A 16465-nucleotide genomic window follows, 5' to 3' on the forward strand; every position below is an offset into this window, starting at 1 on the left:
AGGAAAATCAGAGATCGGAAGACCGTGCAATCCACATGGAGGTTACAGAGGAAGGAAAAACAACAGACCAGCTTCCTCTTCTGTCTAGATAGCAGACACAGTAACAGCATGGCAGAAGGCTTTCTCGCCACCCTTCACTCACTCCGGCCACACTACCAGAGGAAACAAATTATTTAAACAAGCATGCCCCAGTGTATAACGTGCATGGAAAGACGGAGGTAGAGTTAGGATACTAATTGCAGCAACTACCACTAGTACTAATACTGCTACTTGTGCTACCAAAATACTCTGCCCTGGGTGATCCATGGTCAGCTGGTCCTCCTGAAGTAGCTCCAGAGCTAACATCAAGATTCCAATGACTGGCCACAGCCAGCCGCAGCATGATAGAGAGAGAGAGAGAGAGAGAGAGAGAGAGAGAGAGAGAGAGAGAGAGAGAGAGAGAGAGAGAGAGAGAGAGAGAGAGAGAGAGAGAGAGAGAGAGAGAGAGAGACAGAGAGAGAGAGAGAGAGAGCAAAACTCCGCATTGGTCCAATAAAATATATTTTTGCCGTAATGGAACATTTAACCATTTGACTCGGGTGAAAAAACTTTGTTGGCTAGACCAGATACATTTACTAATTCCTTTTGAAAGAAAAGATGTTAAATCACATAAAAATTACTAACAGCTCAAATAACCTACCGATACTTCAAATCCTGTTAAGATATTTTTAAAAAAATCCAGAAGTGTTTTATTCACTGTTGTACAACTCCTAGAGGAAAAGAAACGTTTAACTTCGAAAAAGAGGAAAATTTTTAAATGAAGTGTGAAAAAATTCTGGGAATGTCACTGCCTTGAAAAATAATTAACGTACAGGAAAAAAAATAGGTTCTTGAACTTTGAACAAAAATAAGTATATACAAAATATATGCATAACGAAAAATGAATGGAATTTCAGACCACATGGGAAATATATTTTTAATTACAAATCTGTGAGTCGTTATTTAGTTTCTGAGTTATTTAGGTGTTTGTGTGTGTGGGCAGGTTGGGTAGGAGCACCACGGGCAGCTGTGTCACACCTCAACACTGACCAATGCGCAGCTTTGGTAGCTATTTAATTTGAAAAGAAAATAAACAGGTTAATATATAAGTTGATAAATCAAATAAATAAAAAAGTGTGAGATACGTTGAGCAGACCTACATACACAGACATCCAGAAGGAGCAACTATGATGCCAGGATGAACTACTGAGGCACCCCACCCATCACAGATTAATACGTTATCTCTTTATTTTTCCACTCTATCTGTCGTAACTGGGGACTACAGAACTTGTCTCGGTAAGGCTAGAAGCTCGGCACAACTTTGTTGCCATACTGCCAAGCATATGTGTGTGTATGTGTCGTGGGATCTAGTGTCGTCACTGACTAGCTTAACAACACATATCTCAGCAGACATAACCAAGAAACCAGCAAAACACTCAGCCGAGCATCCTCAGCTACGTCCCGAAGTCCTCAGTTAATAGGGGAAAAACAAAAACGATAATGTAATAGTCTCCCAGCAGGTGCCTCTGAGTGCTCGGTGGGACTGTTTACCTTGGACATGCTCAGAGAGGTGACGCAGTCCATGGAGTACACATTTCCCGGTTTTCTTTTGCTCTTTTTGCGGCCCCACGACTGCAAGACAACATGGTGTGTATAATCTGCAGTCTGGACTGTCCGGGATGGGGGGGATTAAGGTATGAAGGAGGCAAATTGGATTTATTTATGATCTTGCGTTTAAATAATTTTAATACAATAAAATTCCTGACTGTATGGTTCCAGTAATCCGAAAGGCATTTTTGGCAGGAGACCTGCAAGATCCCTAAAATATGACAGTAATTATGTAAATAAAAAAATACCAACGTAATACTCACCAAACTCCAATTAAATTAAGATTTAGTCTTAAAAAAACATCTCGCCAAATCATTTACATTGTAAATGTCTAAAATTAAAGATATCAGTCGAACAGTATCTTTCCACACAGACACGTAGGCACACACACACACACACACACACACACACCAGCAAGACTGGACCTTGTGTTCACCCCGAGCAATTCAGATATTGAGGAGCTAGTGATCACGTGGTTCTGTGTTTCGAATACATAGAGTTACAAGTGGAGAGGGTAACAGGAGTTGAATGGGATAAGCTAAACTATAAAAGAGGGGACTACACAGGTATGAGGAACTTCCTGCAGGAGGATCAGTGGGACAGAGAATTGGCAGGAAAGTCAGTAAATGAAATGATGGAATACGTAACAACAAAATGCAAGGAGGCAAAGGAAAGGTTTGTTCCCAAGGGCAACAGAAATAATGGGAAGACCAGATCGAGTTCTTGGTTTACCCGAAGGTGTAAGGAGGCAAAAACTAAGTGCACTAGAGAATGGAAAAAGTACAGAAGGCAAAGAACCCAGGAAAATAAGGAGATTAGTTGAAGAGGAAGAATCTAGTATGCACAGATTAGGAGGGAGGCCCAACGACAGTACGAAAACAACAAGGTAGCGAAATTCAAGTCTGACCCGAAACTACTGTATAGCCACATTAGGAGGAAGACAACAGTCAAAGACCAGGTGATCAGGCTGAGGAAAGAAGGTGGGAAACTCACAAGAAACGATCAAGAAGTATGTGAGGAGCTCAACACGAGATTCAAGGAAGTATTCACAGAAGAGATAGGAAGGGCTCTGGGAAGACAGCACAGAGGGGAATACCAACAGGGAATATACCAACAAGTGTTGGATGACATACACACAACTGAGGAGGAGGCGCAGAAGCTACTAAGTGACTCTGATACCTCAAAGACGATGGGACCGGACATTTCTCCGTGGGTCATTAGAGAAGGAGCAGAGATGCTGTGTGTCCCACTAACTACAATCTTCAACACATCCCTTGCAACTGGGCAACTTCCCGAGGTAAGGAAGACGGCAAATGTAGTACCCATTTTTAAGAGAGGAGACAGAAACGAGGCACTAAACTACAGACCAGTGTCACTGGGGAAGATTATCAGGAGGAGAGTGGTGAAACACCTGGAACGGAACTAGATTCATGGGAGGCAAATCCTGTGTCACAAACCTTCTGGAGTTTTATGACAAAGTAACAGAAGACACAAGAGAGAGGGGTGGGTTGATTGCATTTTCCTGGATTGCAGGAAGGCCTTCGACACAGTTCCTCACAAGAGATTAGTGCAGAAGCTGGAGGATCAGACACGTATAACAAGAAGGGCACTGCAATGGATCAGAGAATACCTGACAGGGAGGCAACAACGAGTCATGGTAAGTGATGAGGTATCACAGTGGGCGCCTGTGACGAGCGGGTTCACACAGGGGTCAGTCCTAGGACCAGTGCTAATTTTGATATATGTGAATGACATGATGGAAGGGATAGACTCTGAAGTGTCCCTGTTTGCAGATGATGTGAAGTTAATGAGGAGAATTAAATCAGATGAGGATCAGGCAGGACTACAAAGAGACCTTGACAGGCTGGACACGTGGTCTAGCAAATGGCTTCTCGAATTCAACCCCGCCAAATCCAAAGTCATGAAGATTGGGGAAGGGCAAAGAAGACCGCAGACAGAGTATAGGCTAGGTGGAAAAAGACTGCAAACCTCATTCAAGAAGAAAGATCTTGGGGTGACCATAACACCGAGCACGTCTCCGGAGGCACACCAGATAACTGCTGCAGCATATGGGCGTCTGGCAAACCTGAAAATGACGTTCCGATACCTTAGTAAGGAAACGTTCAAGACACTGTACACTGTGTACGTCAGGTCCATACTGGAGTATGCAGCACCAGTTTGGAACCCACACCTGGTCAAGCACGTCAAGAAATTAGAGAAAGTGCAAAGGTTTGCAACAAGGCTAGTTCCGGAGCTCAGGGAAATGTCCTACGAAGAAAGGTTGAGGGAAATCGGCCTGACGATACTGGAGGACAGGAGGGTCAGGGGAGACATGATAACGACATACAAAATACTGAGTGGAATAGATAAGCTGGACAGAGACAGGATGCTCCAGAAAAGGGACACAGAAACAAGGGGTCACAACTGGAAGCTGAAGACTCAGACGAGTCACAGGGATGTTAGGAAGTATTTCTTCAGTCACAGAGTCGTCAGGAAGTGGAATAGCCTAGCAAGTGACGTAGTGGAGGCAGGAACCATACATAGCTTTAAGATGAGGTATGATAAAGCTCAGGGAGCAGAGAGAGAGAGGCGGGGCCAGGAGCTGAGTATCCACCCTTGCAACCACAATTAGGTGAGTACAATTAGGTGAGTACACACACATACACACGTAGACACACCCACACACACACACACACACACACACACACACACACACACACACACACACACACACACACACACACACACACACACACACACACACAAACACAAGCACACACACACACACACCAACACCAACACCAACACCCACACACACACACACACACACACCTTGTTGCGCGTGCGCAACAAGGTGTCACAATTGGAAGCTGAAGACTCAGATGAGTCATAGGGATGTTAGGAACTATTTCTTCAGTCACAGAGGTGTCAGGAAGTGGAATAGTCTGGAGAGTGACGCAGTGGAGACAAGGACTATACATAGCTTCAAGAAGAGGTACGATAAAGCTCATGGAGAAGGGAGAGGACCTAGTAATGAGCAGTGAAGAGGCGGGGCCAGGAGCTATGAATCGACTCCTGCAACCATAATTAGGTGAGTACAGTGCTGGGGATGCTGCTGCTTAGAATAATGATTTTTTGTATCAGTATAATAATTAAAGTAGAGCATTCTTGGTGAGGTGCCACTCAGAAAAGTGAAATTTTTATGAGTTACTTTAGGGGTAAATAAAAAGTTAGATGTGTTTGGAGAAAAACAGTGTAAAACAACACTAGTCACACAGTGTTTGTATGCTAACAGGTCCTGTTGAACTACAACACTTGGACCGTAAGAGAAAATAAAAGTTAAAAAAAAAATCAGGTAAGACAGGAAAGGAATTATTAAAAGTTATATAAAGAAAAATGTAATTTTGAAAAAAATTAAATGCAAATGATGAAAGGTTGAATATAAGAAATTCCCAAAAGACTGTAAGATCAAGCTGAGGTTATGAGGAACACAGTGGAGACCGATCAAGAATTATTAAAAAGTAACGGTTGTTATAGAGAAGCTGGAACGTATGGAAGAGTTTAAAATAGTAATGTTGGAATAACAAAGAAAATGTTTGAACTATAAAGCTAGTTCAAAACATCACAGACAGTATAAACTTTGAAAAAAAAAAAAGATGAAAACGGCTAAACGAGGGAAAAGCTAACGGAAAAAGATAACTTTCCTGAATAATATTTGAAGGAAAATATTGACAAAAAATTGAGTATTGTTTTCCACTGCTACCATAAAGGAAGTTTTATTAATACAGGTAAGGGGCTCTTGATCCAAGGAATTGAGCTTGGTATCTCCTTGTATTCAATCCGAATGCTTCTCATTCCTCTTTGGCGTTGTGTATCCCCCTAAGGGTTTAGCGCTCAACAGTGGACAGAATAAAGGAGGAGCGAAGCGACGTTCCAATAAGATTATAAGAACATAAGAACATAAGAACGAAGGAACACTGCAGAAGGCCTACTGGCCCATGCGAGGCAGGTCCAAGTCCCTACCGGCTTAAGCCAATGCACCCATAAAAGTGTTCAACGTATTTCAACATTGTACAACATGAAGTGATATATAAGTGGAGTGAAAAAAATACGAGAAAAATAAGAACCGGTCGGATAAATTAATTTGAAGATTATCATGATGTTAATTAAACAAAACCTATCAAGGAAGAAATATAATTATAAGACTATATGAACACGAATAAAAGGTTAAACAATCACAGAAACAGAGTAAACATTTCTACAGAATATTAGTGCAGTAGACAAGGAACATACTTGAAAATGTAAGCAAACAGATTAGAGGTGGAGCCAGCAAGGCTGGGGAGCCTTGAAGAACACTGTACTCAAAAATAATATAGTAATTGCGTCAACCTAGAGGCCTAGCATAGATTCAAATAAGCTAGAAATTAGTATGAAAATGTAAGGTAAGAGGAAGAAACTTTGGAAATAAATAGTAAATAAAAACGAGACTGGACCAAATCTATTAAACAAGAATGTAAAAAAACAAAAAAAACAAAAACAAATGTGAAACAAAACGCAAAGAATGAAGGTCGTGACAATCATGACGTGGAGTAGGAAACATGTTAGGTAATACTATATAGAAAGTTTTAGAGGGTAATTACAGACAATAACTACTTGAATATAGTGACTTTTAATCCTAAAACAACTAACTGTTATGGAGAATAAATAATTAAAGGGAATATAACAGTTACTAGTTTTTTGACAATAAAAGCAGTAGGGCCAGATAAGGTAACACTATGGGTACTGTATGTGCAGATGAACTACTATTACGCTTGGAATGTTTTTAGAATTGCATTACTATACAAATGTAAGACAGTGCAAACTGCCAAGTTTTACAAAAGAAGACAAAGATGACTGTTTTAACTATAGGTTTGTTTCCTGGAAAAAGAATAGAGAAAATCAAATAAAAACTGAGAACAAAAGCTGCTAATTATCAAATAATTCGATTTTCAATCTGCAAATTCCTGTATATTAAATGGATGGGCGGACTGTGTTTAACTAAATTTTTTAGAAAGGTTTTGATAAAGTTCCGCTTGAAATACTAATATGGAAACTAAAAAAAAAAAGAAAGAGGAATAAAATGTAAATTATTATAATGGATGACCGACGCTTTTTAAGAGGAAAAATTTCCTTCTGGAGAAAATTTTAATTTACATAAATGACTTACCAGAAAGTATAATAAACTATATGAAAATATTTGTAGATGATGAAAGAAAACTTAAGCAAGACAAACAATAAAAATTACTGAATCTCTACAGATGATTCGGATAAATCGAGCAGATGGAGTCAAAGATGGATGATAGAAAGTAATGCAGATCAATGCCATATAATGGAAATGGGAAGAAACGAAATCCGGTCAGATTAGGAACACGGATTACGACAAAATATTAAAAGTAAGATACAGAGCAAAGTTATGTGAGAACTATTTAACAGAACACTGTCACCGGAAGATCTTGGGCCGAAATTATAATATACATTGGCTGTGTGGTGTCCACACGAAAAAAACATTGTGAACTAAATAGAAAAAACTCAAATGAGAGATATAATATGGCTCTCAGAGCTTAAAAAATGAGTAATAATTATAGATAGATGAAAACACTATAGGTGCCCGCAATGGCTGACAGGAGGAAAAGAGACAATTATGACAGGTACATATAAGGATATGAAAAAAAAAGTTTCTTAGTATCTTCAATATGATAAGAGGCCACAGTGGAAATAATGGAGTGGAAGAGATGCTACAAAAAACTTGCTTCGAAAAAGATGATAGTGGTACAAGAAGTGGAAATTTAAACAAATTTATTGACTTAATTTAAGATGACACTACAAGCATAGTTCTGCTCCTGTAGCTACATAGGCTGTAGATAAATACAAATATGTTAACATATACGACCACATCTGCAACGGCGAATTGCTGGGGACACACACACATCTTCACGCCTACCCACACACATTTTCCTGGACTGCAGGAAGGCCTTCGACACAGTTCCATACAAGAGATTAGTGCAGAAGCTGAAGGATCAGGCGCGTATAACAGGGAAAGCACTGCAATGGATCAGAGAATACCTGACAGGGAGGCAACAGCGATGAGGTATCACAGTGGGCGCCTGTGACGAGCGGGGTCCCACAGGGGTCAGTCCTAGGACCAGTGCTATTTTTGGTATATGTGAATGACATGATGGAAGGGATAGACTCAGAAGTGTCTCTGTTCGCAGAAGATGTGAAGTTAATGAGGAGAATTAAATCAGGTGAGGATCAGGCAGGACTACAAAGAGACTTGGACAGGCTGGACACGTGGTCCAGCAACTGGCTTTTTAAATTCAACCCCGCCAAATGCAAAGTCATGAAGATTGTGGAAGGGCAAAGAAGACCGAAGACGGAGTATAGGCTAGGCGGCCAAAGACTGCAAACCTCACTCAAGGAGAAAGATCTTGGGGTGACCATAACACCGAGCACGTCTCCGGAAGCACACAACCAGATAACCGCTCCAGCACATGGGTGCTTGGCGAACCTGAGAATAGCTTTCCGACACCTTATTAAGAAATCATTCAAGACACTGCACACTGTGTACGTCAGGCCCATACTGGAGTATGCAGCACCAGTTTGGAACCCACAACTGGTCAAGCACGTCAAGAAATTAGAGAAAGTGCAAAGGTTTGCAACGAGGTTAGTTCCGGAGCTCAGGGAAATGTCCTACGAAGAAAGGTTGAGGGAAATCGGCCTGACGACACTGGAGGAAAGAAGGGTAAGGGGAGACATGATAACGACATACAAAATACTGCGTGGAATAGATAAGGTGGACAGAGACAGGATGTTCGCGAGAGGGGACACAGAAACAAGAGGTCACAATTGGAAGCTGAAGAAGACTCAGACGAGTCACAGGGATGCCAGAAAGTATTTCTTTAGTCATAGAGTTGTCAGGAAGTGGAATAGTCTAGCAAGTGAGGTACTGGAGGCAGGAATCATACATAGCTTTAAAACGAGGAATGATAAAGCTCATGGAGCAGGGAGAGAGATGACCTTGCAGCGATCAGTGAAGAGACGGGGCCAGGAGCTGAGTCTCGACCCCTGGAACCACAATTAGGTGAGTACACAGACACAGACACAGACATAGGGTTGAAGAACTTCCTGCGGGAGGTCCAGTGGGACAGAGAACTGGCAGGAAAGCCAGTAAATGAAATGATGGAATATATAACAACAAAATGCAAGGAGGCAGTGGAAAGGTTTATTCCCAAGGGCAACAGTAACAACGGGAAGACCAGAACGAGCCCCTGGTTTACCCGACTGTGTAATGAGGCAAAAACAAAGTGCAATAGAGAATGGAAAAAGGACAGAAGGCAGAGAACACACGAAAATAGGGAGATCAGTCGCAGAGCCAGGAATGAGTACGCACAGGTAAGGAGGGAGGCCCAGCGACAGTATGAAAATGACATAGCATCGAGAATCAAGACTGACCCGAAACTGTTGTATAGCCACATCAGGAGGAAGACAACAGTCAAAGACCAGGTGATCAGATTAAGGACAGAAGGTGGAGAACTCACAAGAAATGATCAGGAGGTATGTGAGGAGCTGAACAGGAGATTTAAGGAAGTTTTTACAGTAAAGACAGGAAGGGCTGTGGGAAGACAGCACAGAAGGGAACATCAAGAGGGAATATACCAACAAGTGTTGGATGACATACGAACAACTGAGGAGGAGGTGAAGAAGCTCTTAAGTGACCTTGACACCTCAAAGGCGATGGGACCGGACAACATCTCCCCATGGGTCCTTAGAGAAGGAGCAGAGATGCTGTGCGTGCCTCTAACCACAATCTTCAACACATCCCTTGAAACTGGGCAACTACCTGAGGAATGGAAGACAGCTAATGTAGTCCCCATATTTAAGAAAGGAAACAGAAACGAGGCACTAAACTACAGACCTGTGTCTCTGACATGTATTGTGTGCAAAGTCATGGAGAAGATTATCAGGAGGAGAGTGGTCGAACACCTGGAAAGGAACAAGATTATAAATGAAAACCAGCATGGGTTCATGGAAGGCAAATCTTGTATCACAAACCTCCTGGAGTTTTATGACAAGGTATCAGAAGTAAGACACGAGAGAGAGGGGTGGGTAGATTGCGTTTTCCTAGACTGCAGGAAGGCCTTTGACACAGTTCCCCACAAGAGATTAATTAGTGCAGAAGCTGGAGGATCAGGCGCACGTAAAAGGGAGGGTACTGCAATGGATAAGGGAATACCTGACAGGGAGGCAGCAACGAGTCATGGTACGTGAAGAGGTATCACAGTGGGCGCCTGCTACGAGCGGGATCCCACAGGGGTCAGTTCTAGGACCAGTGCTATTTTTGATATATATGAACGACATGATGGAAGGAATAGACTCTGAAGTGTCCCTGTTCGCAGATGACGTGAAGTTGATGAGAAGAATTAAATCGGACGAGGATGAGGCAGGACTGCAAAGAGACCTGGAGAGGCTGGACATGTGGTCCAGTAACTGGCTTCTCGAATTCAATCCAGCCAAATGCGAAGTCATGAAGATTGGGGAGGGGCAAAGAAGACCGCAGACAGAGTATAGGCTAGGTGGACAAAGACTACAGACCTCACTCAGGGAGAAAGACCTTGGGGTGACCATAACACCGAGCACATCACCGGAGGCACACATCAACCAAATAACCGCTGCAGCATACGGGCGCCTGGCAAACCTGAGAACAGCGTTCCGATACCTTAATAAGGAATCGTTCAAGACACTGTACACTGTGTATGTTAGGCCCATACTGGAGTATGCAGCACCAGTCTGGAACCCACACCTGGTCAAGCACGTCAAGAAGTTAGAGAAAGTACAAAGGTTTGCAACAAGGCTAGTCCCAGAGCTCAAGGGAATGTCGTACGAGGAAAGGTTAAGGGAAATCGGACTGACGACACTGGAGGACAGAAGGGTCAGGGGAGACATGATAACGACATACAAGGTACTGCGGGGAATAGACAAGGTGGACAGAGATAGGATGTTCCAGAGAGGGGACACAGGGACAAGGGGTCACAACTGGAAGCTGAAGACTCAGACGAGTCACAGGGACGTTAGGAAGTATTTCTTCAGTCATAGAGTTGTCAGCAAGTGGAATAGCCTAGCAAGTGAAGTAGTGGAGGCAGGAACCATACATAGTTTTAAGAAGAGGTATGACAAAGCTCAGGAAGCAGAGAGAGAGAGGACCCAGTAGCGATCAGTGAAGAGGCGGGGCCAGGAGCTGAGTCTCGACCCCTGCAACCACAATTAGGTGAGTACAATTAGGTGAGTACACACACACACACACACACACACACACACACACACACACACACACACACACACACACACACACACACACACACACACACACACACACACACGAGTGGCAAGGGTGTAAACCTCAGAACGGCATTCCGACATCTTAATAAGGAATCGTTCAGGACCCTGTACACCGTGTACGTTAGGCCCATATTGGAGTATGCGGCACCAGTTTGGAACCCACACCTAGCCAAGCATGTAAAGAAACTAGAGAAAGTGCAAAGGTTTGCAACAAGACTAGTCCCAGAGTTAAGAGGTATGTCCTGTGAGGAGAGGTTAAGGGAAATCAACCTGACGACACTGGAGGACAGGAGAGATAGGGGGGACATGATAACGACTTACAAAATACTGAGAGGAATTGACAAGGTGGACAAAGACAGGATGTTCCAGAGACTGGACACAGCAACACGGGGACACAGTTGGAAGCTGAAGACACAGATGAATCAAAGGGATGTTAGGAAGTATTTCTTCAGCCACAGAGTAGTCAGTAAGTGGAATAGTTTGGGAAGCGATGTAGTGGAGGCAGGATCCATACATAGCTTTAAGCAGAGGTACGATAAAGCTCATGGTTCAGGGAGAGTGACCTAGTAGCGACCAGTGAAGAGGCGGGGCCAGGAGCTTGGACTCGACCCCTGCAACCTCGACTAGGTGAGTACGACTAGGTGAGTACACATCACACCTACACATACACTTACTTGACGCTAAGTCATAACATGTTAATCCACAAACTGGAAGAGCAAGCAGGGGGGTAACGTACAAACGTACATACTTCAATTGATCAATGAATATCTAGGAGAAAAACGAGAGTAAGGGTTTAGAATGGGGTACTGAGACTAGCATGACGAGTGGGGCCCACTAAGATCCCGTCCTGACATCACTGTTTCTGTTATATGAGAACGAATCCTACATATCCCTGTTTTCAGGTGAGGAGATTAAATGCCGGAGAAGACATGGAAAGGCTAAAGAAGGGCGTCTACAGGCTACAAGATTAGTCTGGACCTCAAACCTATTAATGCAATATTATGAAAAATCGGAGAAGGCAAGAAACGGAATACAGACTGGAGGGACAGGATACAGACCTCATACAAGAAAAAATATCCCAGGGTAGGTATAAGACCTAGGGTATCACCAGAGAGTCATGTCAGATAACCAGAGCGGCGTGTGTTTGCGTCTGACAAACCTCAGAAAGAAAAATCAGGTTAAAAAAAAAATCAGGACCGTTGATTAATTGTAGTCGCCTAAATGTGTGGACAAGAAACCCCATAACTAGGCGAGTACACATTTAAAAGACATGAAACCCCCAAAGCCACTCGGCCACACTAGGCTGTGTATGTAACTTGTGCACCATCAGTCAAGGATACATTAATCTCTAAAGTAGGGATTAAACTAAGCTCTCACTTTATATACAGAGATACACATACATCTTGGTGTACACATCCTCGGGGTACACCAGAGACCTATTCCTCTAAACTGCACCATTTTAATATCAGTAATATAGAAAATCTTAGTTATAAAATGAGCTAATATTATTGCACAGAAACTGAAAGTATATTATGAACATCAATAATAAACTGACCTTATATTTGAAATTGAATTACTGGAACCACACGTGTTTTATTATTTTTTATTACTGAAGTTATTTTATTATTATTATTATTATTATTATTATTATTATTATTATTTTTAATCACCAATATTGCATAATCTGCTTAGAGGCTACAAAACTGATGAACTCAAAATAATTTCATAGATGTTTAGGTACTTGGAAGTGACATATTCTTATACTCTTGACTATCACAAACCCTCTCCCCTCCCTCCACCAGTAAATAAAACTAAGATAGTTTAAATTCAACGATGTATCATTGGTTGTGCCACTTATTTTGACATAAAGTCGTTGGATATGTTTTGTTTATCGATTGTGCCATGATCCTATGATGACTGATATTTTAGATTTTTGGCTAGGATAGTCAAAATACAGTCACAGTGTGACGGGTCATGTGGAACTGTGACAGTGATACATTAACAACTAGTGATGTGTGGTGTGGAGATGCCACAGTAATATGGTAACCACCAGCGATGTGTGGAATTGTGATAGTGAGAGCTAGTGAGAAACTAAACTGCAACAATGATGACCAGTGATGTTTCGTGAGAAATGTTGAGTGATACTGTGACAACTATGATGTTAGGAACCAAGACTTATAACCAGTGATGGTTTATGAGTAACTTCAACAGTGGCAAGTGATGTGTCGTGTAGGATTGCAAGTGATAACTAGTGATGTGTCACGAGAAACTGCAAGTGATAGTTAAAACTGTTGATGTGTTGTATGGAATTACAAATGATACAGCGAGAACCAGTGATCTTATGCATAAATGCGATAGTGATACAGTGACAACTGGTGGTGTGTCATGAGTAACTACAGCAGAAGTAGTGATTACTGATGTGTTGCGTGGAACTGCAGCAGAAATACATTGCTAACCAATGATATAGTAAAGCGAGGATTAGAAGCTGGAGTTACAAAAGATTTTATGTTTCAACTCTGTGATTTATTTTAATAATGTATGATCGTTCGGTTCTTCCATTAAAGCTTCCACTGAGCGTTATTGTATGCCTGTCATCCCTCACACATAAAAGAACACACTCCAACCAAAGAATGGTGGCTCGCAACAACTGGTGTCAGAGGGATGATAGCTCAGTAACCGTGAGGTAAAAGTGTACGTAACGAGGTGGACTTCGTGATAAGAGGTAAAATCAGTGAAGATAACTATAGTTGCTTTCATGAACGGTTTGTAAAAATTTCATTAGTAAAAGATCAGCAAAAATAGACAGATGCAAGGGAAACAACAGCTGAGAAATGAAATGAGAGAATGTATTGACAGATCTGTGGTTCGGCAGTCAGTAGCAGTTGATGAAGTGCTACAGCAGACTGGCTTGCAAATGAAGCAGCTGAACCAGTAGACGCAAAAGCTGGATCAGCAGGAAGGCCATCAGAAGCGAGAATACGGGACCAAGAATGAACGTGGGGTCCCGCGAACAGCATCAGAGGAATGAATTAATAAAGCCTGCTGGTGAAGAGGTTGGAGTCACAAATTTTATTATCAGAGAGGAGACAGTGTCCCCTGTCGTGCTATATCCTATTATGAGCGAGCCAGTGATGCACATTAATTAACAATGATCATTATTTTGGTATCCCCGAAGGAGTACCTTTTAAGAGATTGCCTGAATTTTTTGTTTTCTGTCTTCCTCCAATTTTAAGATTTTCTATTACCTGGAGTTTACCTGGAGAGAGTTCCGGGGGTCAACGCCCCCGCGGCCCGGTCTGTGACCAGGCCTCCTGGTGGATCAGAGCCCGATCAACCAGGCTGTTACTGCTGGCTGCACGCAAACCAACGTACAAGCCACAGCCCGGCTGGTCAGGAACCGACTTTAGGTGCTTGTCCAGTGCCAGCTTGAAGACAGCCAGGGGTCTGTTGGTAATCCCCCTTATGTATGCTGGGAGGCAGTTGAACAGTCTCGGGCCCCTGACACTTATTGTATGGTCTCTTAACGTGCTAGTGACACCCCTGCTTTTCATTGGGGGAATGTTGCAGCGTCTGTCAAGTCTTTTGCTTTCGTAGTGAGTGATTTTCGTGTGCAAGTTCGGTACTAGTCCCTCTAGGATTTTCCAGGTGTATATAATCATGTATCTCTCCCGCCTACGTTCCAGGGAATACAGGTTCAGGAACCTCAAGCGCTCCCAGTAATTGAGGTGTTTTATCTCCGTTATGCGAGCCGTGAAGGTTCTCTGTGCATTTTCTAGGTCAGCAATTTCACCTGCCTTGAAAGGTGCTGTTAGTGTGCAGCAATATTCCAGCCTAGATAGAACAAGTGACCTGAAGAGTGTCATCATGGGCTTGGCATCCCTAGTTTTGAAGGTTCTCATTATCCATCCTGTCATTTTTCTAGCAAATGTGATTGAAACAATGTTATGGTCCTTGAAGGTGAGATCCTCCGACATGATCACTCCCAGGTCTTTGACGTTGGTGTTTCGCTCTATTTTGTGGCCAGAATTTGTTTTGTACTCTGATTAAGATTTAATTTCCTCGTGTTTACCATATCTGAGTAATTGAAATTTCTCATCGTTGAAATTCATATTGTTTTCTGCAGCCCACTGAAAGATTTGGTTGATGTCCGCCTGGAGCCTTGCAGTGTCTGCAATGGAAGACACTGTCATGCAGATTCGGGTGTCATCTGCAAAGGAAGACACGGTGCTGTGGCTGACATCCTTGTCTATGTCAGATATGAGGATGAGGAACAAGATGGGAGCGAGTACTGTGCCTTGTGGAACAGAGCTTTTCACCGTAGCTTCCTCGGACTTTACTCTGTTGACTACTACTCTCTGTGTTCTGTTAGTGAGGAAATTATAGATCCATCGACCGACTTTTCCTGTTATTCCTTTAGCACGCATTTTGTGCGCTATTACGCCATGGTCACACTTGTCGAAGGCTTTTGCAAAGTCTGTATATATTACATCTGCATTCTTTTTGTCTTCTAGTGCATCTAGGACCTTGTCGTAGTGATACAATAGTTGAGACAGACAGGAGCGACCTGTTCTAAACCCATGTTGCCCTGGGTTGTGTAATTGATGGGTTTCTAGATGGGTGGTGATCTTGCTTCTTAGGACCCTTTCAAAGATTTTTATGATATGGGATGTTAGTGCTATCGGTCTGTAGTTCTTTGCTATTGCTTTACTGCCCCCTTTGTGGAGTGGGGCTATGTCTGTTGCTTTTAGTAACTGTGGGACGACCCCCGTGTCCATGCTCCCTCTCCATAGGATGTTAAAAGCTCGTGATAGGGGCTTCTTGCAGTTCTTGATGAACACGGAGTTCCATGAGTCTGGCCCTGGGGTAGAGTGCATGGGCATGTCATTTATCGCCTGTTCGAAGTCATTTGGCGTCAGGATAACTTCAGATAGGCTTGTGTTAACCAAATTCTGTGGCGTTCTCATAAAAAAATCATTTTGATCTTCGACTCTCAGACTGGTTAGTGGCTTGCTAAAAACTGAGTCATATTGGGACTTGAGTAGCTCACTCATTTCCTTGCTGTCATCTGTGTAGGACCCATCTTGTTTAAGTAGGGGCCCAATACTGGACGTTGTTCTCGACTTCTATTTGGCATAGGAGAAGAAATACTTTGGGTTTCTTTCGATTTCATTTATGGCTTTTAGTTCTTCCCGCGACTCCTGACTCCTATAAGATTCCTTTAGCTTAAGTTCGATGCTTGCTATTTCTCTGACCAGTGTCTCCCTATGCATTTCAGATATATTGACCTCTTTTAGCCGCTCTGTTATTCTTTTCCATCGCCTGTAAAGGGAGCGTCTGTCTCTTTCTATTTTACATCTACTCCTCCTTTTTCTTAGAGGAATAAGCCTTGTGCATACATCGAGCGCCACCGAGTTAATCTGTTCTAGGCATAAGTTGGGGTCTGTGTTGCTTAGTATATCTTCCC

The 16465-nt window shown here is 42.6% G+C and overlaps 1 protein-coding gene across 2 annotated transcripts in view; it reads right to left on the bottom strand.

Annotated features, from left to right (window-relative positions):
- The window catches only part of LOC128687796 (uncharacterized), a 300033-nt gene that overhangs the window by 115053 nt on the left and 168515 nt on the right, over window positions 1–16465 (bottom strand). The window contains exon 5 of one of the 2 annotated variants that reach the window (XM_070083738.1): window positions 1570–1650. The exons of the other annotated variant lie outside the window; for it this stretch is intronic. Within the exon in view, the coding sequence (XP_069939839.1) occupies window positions 1570–1650 (81 nt within the window). The remainder of the gene's footprint in view (window positions 1–1569; window positions 1651–16465) is intronic. 2 annotated transcript variants of the gene reach the window in all.

The sequence above is a fragment of the Cherax quadricarinatus genome, chromosome 10 (assembly GCF_038502225.1).
Source record: "Cherax quadricarinatus isolate ZL_2023a chromosome 10, ASM3850222v1, whole genome shotgun sequence".
Classification (NCBI taxonomy): domain Eukaryota; kingdom Metazoa; phylum Arthropoda; class Malacostraca; order Decapoda; family Parastacidae; genus Cherax; species Cherax quadricarinatus.